General features: G+C 39.6%; 1 protein-coding gene across 1 annotated transcript in view; it reads right to left on the bottom strand.

The window, feature by feature from the left end:
• The window catches only part of LOC109843980 (serine carboxypeptidase 24), a gene marked incomplete at its 5' end in the record, with an annotated part of 19,360 nt that extends 16,398 nt beyond the window's left edge, over positions 1-2,962 (bottom strand). Inside the window, one exon of the mRNA XM_020412985.1 lies at positions 2,593-2,962. Coding sequence (XP_020268574.1) covers positions 2,593-2,962 — 370 coding nt within the window. The remainder of the gene's footprint in view (positions 1-2,592) is intronic.

Below are 3,044 nucleotides of genomic sequence, written 5' to 3'. Positions count from 1 at the left end.
TGATCCAACACCAAGCTGGTTTAGAGTAGAATGAGGTCAGGATTGAATCTGGCCCACTTTTTGGGTGATTGCCAAACACACCCTTTAGTTGCTCCTGAGTAAGCTATTTATATTGCTGATTTCATTATTTAGTATTGTCTTGATACAAAAATTAACACAATGAAGGGGTTTGTTGTGAAACATTGAAAGTTCGTGGAGGTGCGGTGTAATTTACCCCCTATTAAAACAACGAAGGGAGATCTTGATTCAGCTTTATCTTAGTCGCACATGACCAAAAAGAGATACCCTCTGTCCTTTTCTTGTTCTAATAATAATACCCAACTTAATAGATAGAAAAATAGCACAAGTTCACTAGAAAACAGGCACACCCTCTGCCATACCTCCGGTCACACCTCTTCTCCCTCTATAGTGCAGGGGGCCCCACTTGAGATTTTTTTTAAAAATCTCATGTGAGGCTCCCTGCACTGTAGAGGGAGAGGGGGTGTGACCGGAGGTGTGGCAGAGGGTGTGCCTGTAGTGTTTTTCTTAAATTAAAGAACGAAAATTGCAACTGACTACGGTTTCTGTAGCAATGCAATGCAATCTTCGTCATGAACTCACACGGAACTATTTCCCCCTCTTCAGTGACAGAGACTTCACGGTTCACCCACATCATCGTACCAAAACCCAATCCTCATCCTCCTCTCACCTCCCTCCGTCTCTCTCGCGCACGAACAAACAAGCAATTAAGCCAAAAAAAAAAACCCCACACCTTCCCCTTTTCCTAAAGAGAAAGGTGAAAGTTTAATTCTCAAGACCCCAAAATTTGGGGCGTCTCGTCACCAAATCTTCTCAACTTTAAACTTTTCTCGGATCTTTACGTATAGTTGGCAAATAGCTAGAAAGTCTCACCAAAGCTCAGGAGACCTTTTGAGAATAAAAAATAAATAAAAAAACCAGGGATTCTGCAATAATACCCCCAAAGTTCAGAGGGGTTTTTTGTGAAATTCACCTAAATTAAAAGCAATCCTTATTCCATTATTAGGTGAAGGGCTGAGAGGGGACAGAGATCACCAAGCTCATGCCCCCGCAGCATAAGCGTGCTCGCAAGTCAAAACAAGAAACACGGCAATGGACAACACTCAATTCCTCTACAGTCCCCACCCCAGCAGTAAAAAAAAATTTAAAAATTAAAAAAAAAAGTAAATAATAGCAAGAGAAAAAGTGAGGAAAACAAAGGAGGAGGCAAGAAAAAAAAAAAGGGCCGCTTGCCCTTGTGAGGACCTCTCGCGTTTGTTTGTTAGTGATCACAATGATGACAGCAGTAGAAACAAATAGAATAAATAAACCAAAGTTTTTTAAAAAGAGTAAAAACAAACCGAGCTCAGCTTTATGATCCCTTTATAAGCAGGGGAATAATAGACTGCACTTGCCAGTCACATGAACCAAAAAACATAAGCTTTATTTGCGGTAAGTACTTCAACCAAAAAGCGAGCATTCTGTTGTAGATAGATAGATACATATACACTTAATTTCAAATATTACGTTCTTGTCCTCTTTACTCGTCAGTCTATAATAGCCAGTTGCATGAGCGAGTATGATTGGCTGCACCGCAACATTATTAGCATGTGTACTTCACTCATGGCTATGATTATGATGTGCGCATCTACTCTCCTGAGATGTAGTTTTTAATTAAACCAGACGTTAATACGGTTAATTTGTGGAAATTAATTTGGTCAAGGTCTCAATAATTGAGCAAGAGTGTGAGCAAAGATTCGGTTGTGTTCTTGTAAACAGATGAGTGATCTTGAGAGAGAGAGAGAGAGAGAGAGAGATCCAAAGGTAGATCCTTGAAAATGCTACTTTTGTTGGCAGATTAGAAAAGCTTTCTTCACCTTTTTATTGGCCTTTTTGGGTTAGTTAATTTAACAAATTAGCTCGTTCTAACAGTAGGTTTGACCTATAATTATGTCCACCCTTTGTGAAGGAATTGAACGAACCGGTGCTCATTTCAAAGTAAACTTTAGGGCGTATTTTACTTAAAAAACTTTATAGGGTTTAATTAGTTTATTAGCCCTCATCCTATAGGCTTCAACAGGGCTACGTAGGCAGCCAAGTCAGACGACACGTGGACAGGTCGATGTAATAAATGGCCATAAAGCGTTTCCTTGCGTGCATTAATTATGCCAGTTGCTGTACACACCAACAAACAACTCGCTCGAATGCTCATCATTTTGGAATCATTTCCCCTAAAACTCAGAAAAACCGGACGAGCTAAGGAAAAGATTGAGCAAGATATGTACATCGATCATAAATGCGAGAAACATGTCATTTCCAAAGACAAAATTTTAAAAGATAAAAAAATAAAAATAAAAAAAATTAGCATAGCAAAATGAAAGGGAAAACAAAAAAAGGATCAGCCTAGCTAGCTTAAAACCGTAATGATCATCTCCTATACATCTAGCTTTTTAATCTTCCCCTATCTGATACCTATCTTGACCACTTTTCTCTATGTACTAGTATGATTGAAAACTAAACACAATGATGGGATTAGCAAGATTAATTAAGAGCATTAAACTAACAAGGAAAAAGGAGAGAAATTGAGGGGCTGACCTCCATTGAGCCAAAGAACCAAGGGTTTTCTGTTGGAGTGAGAAGTCGCCTCAGTGAGCCAGTAGAAAAGAGCCCTCCCGTGCTTCTTGTTCACCGTAACATAGCCTGAGAATTGAGCAAAGCTCACCTCCGGCTGGCCCGGCAACGAGACGATCCGGTCCTCGGTTTTTTTTTTTTTTTTTTTTGGCTCAATTGATGGGTTTTTAGACCTAATGTTGTTGCAAGTTACAGCTGGTTGGGTGCAGCTATGTGGACCATTTTTGTAGACGAGGAGACAGTAATATGTGTGTGTAGAGTAGAATAGAATAAGATGTAGAATTGTAATTTTGTAATTCTCGGTGATAGGTAAGAGAAGGGTGGCTAACCTACAATGCCATTAATATTTTCTTCAGAGATGGATTGGGGTTGGGTGCCAAGGAAAAGAGGCCCATAAATGCAATGCAACAGTCTCT

This window comes from Asparagus officinalis, chromosome 5 (assembly GCF_001876935.1).
Source record: "Asparagus officinalis chromosome 5, Aspof.V1, whole genome shotgun sequence".
Taxonomy (NCBI): Eukaryota; Viridiplantae; Streptophyta; class Magnoliopsida; order Asparagales; family Asparagaceae; genus Asparagus; species Asparagus officinalis.
Note: the sequence above shows the minus strand (reverse complement) of the source record. Positions and strands in the feature narration are given on the sequence as shown.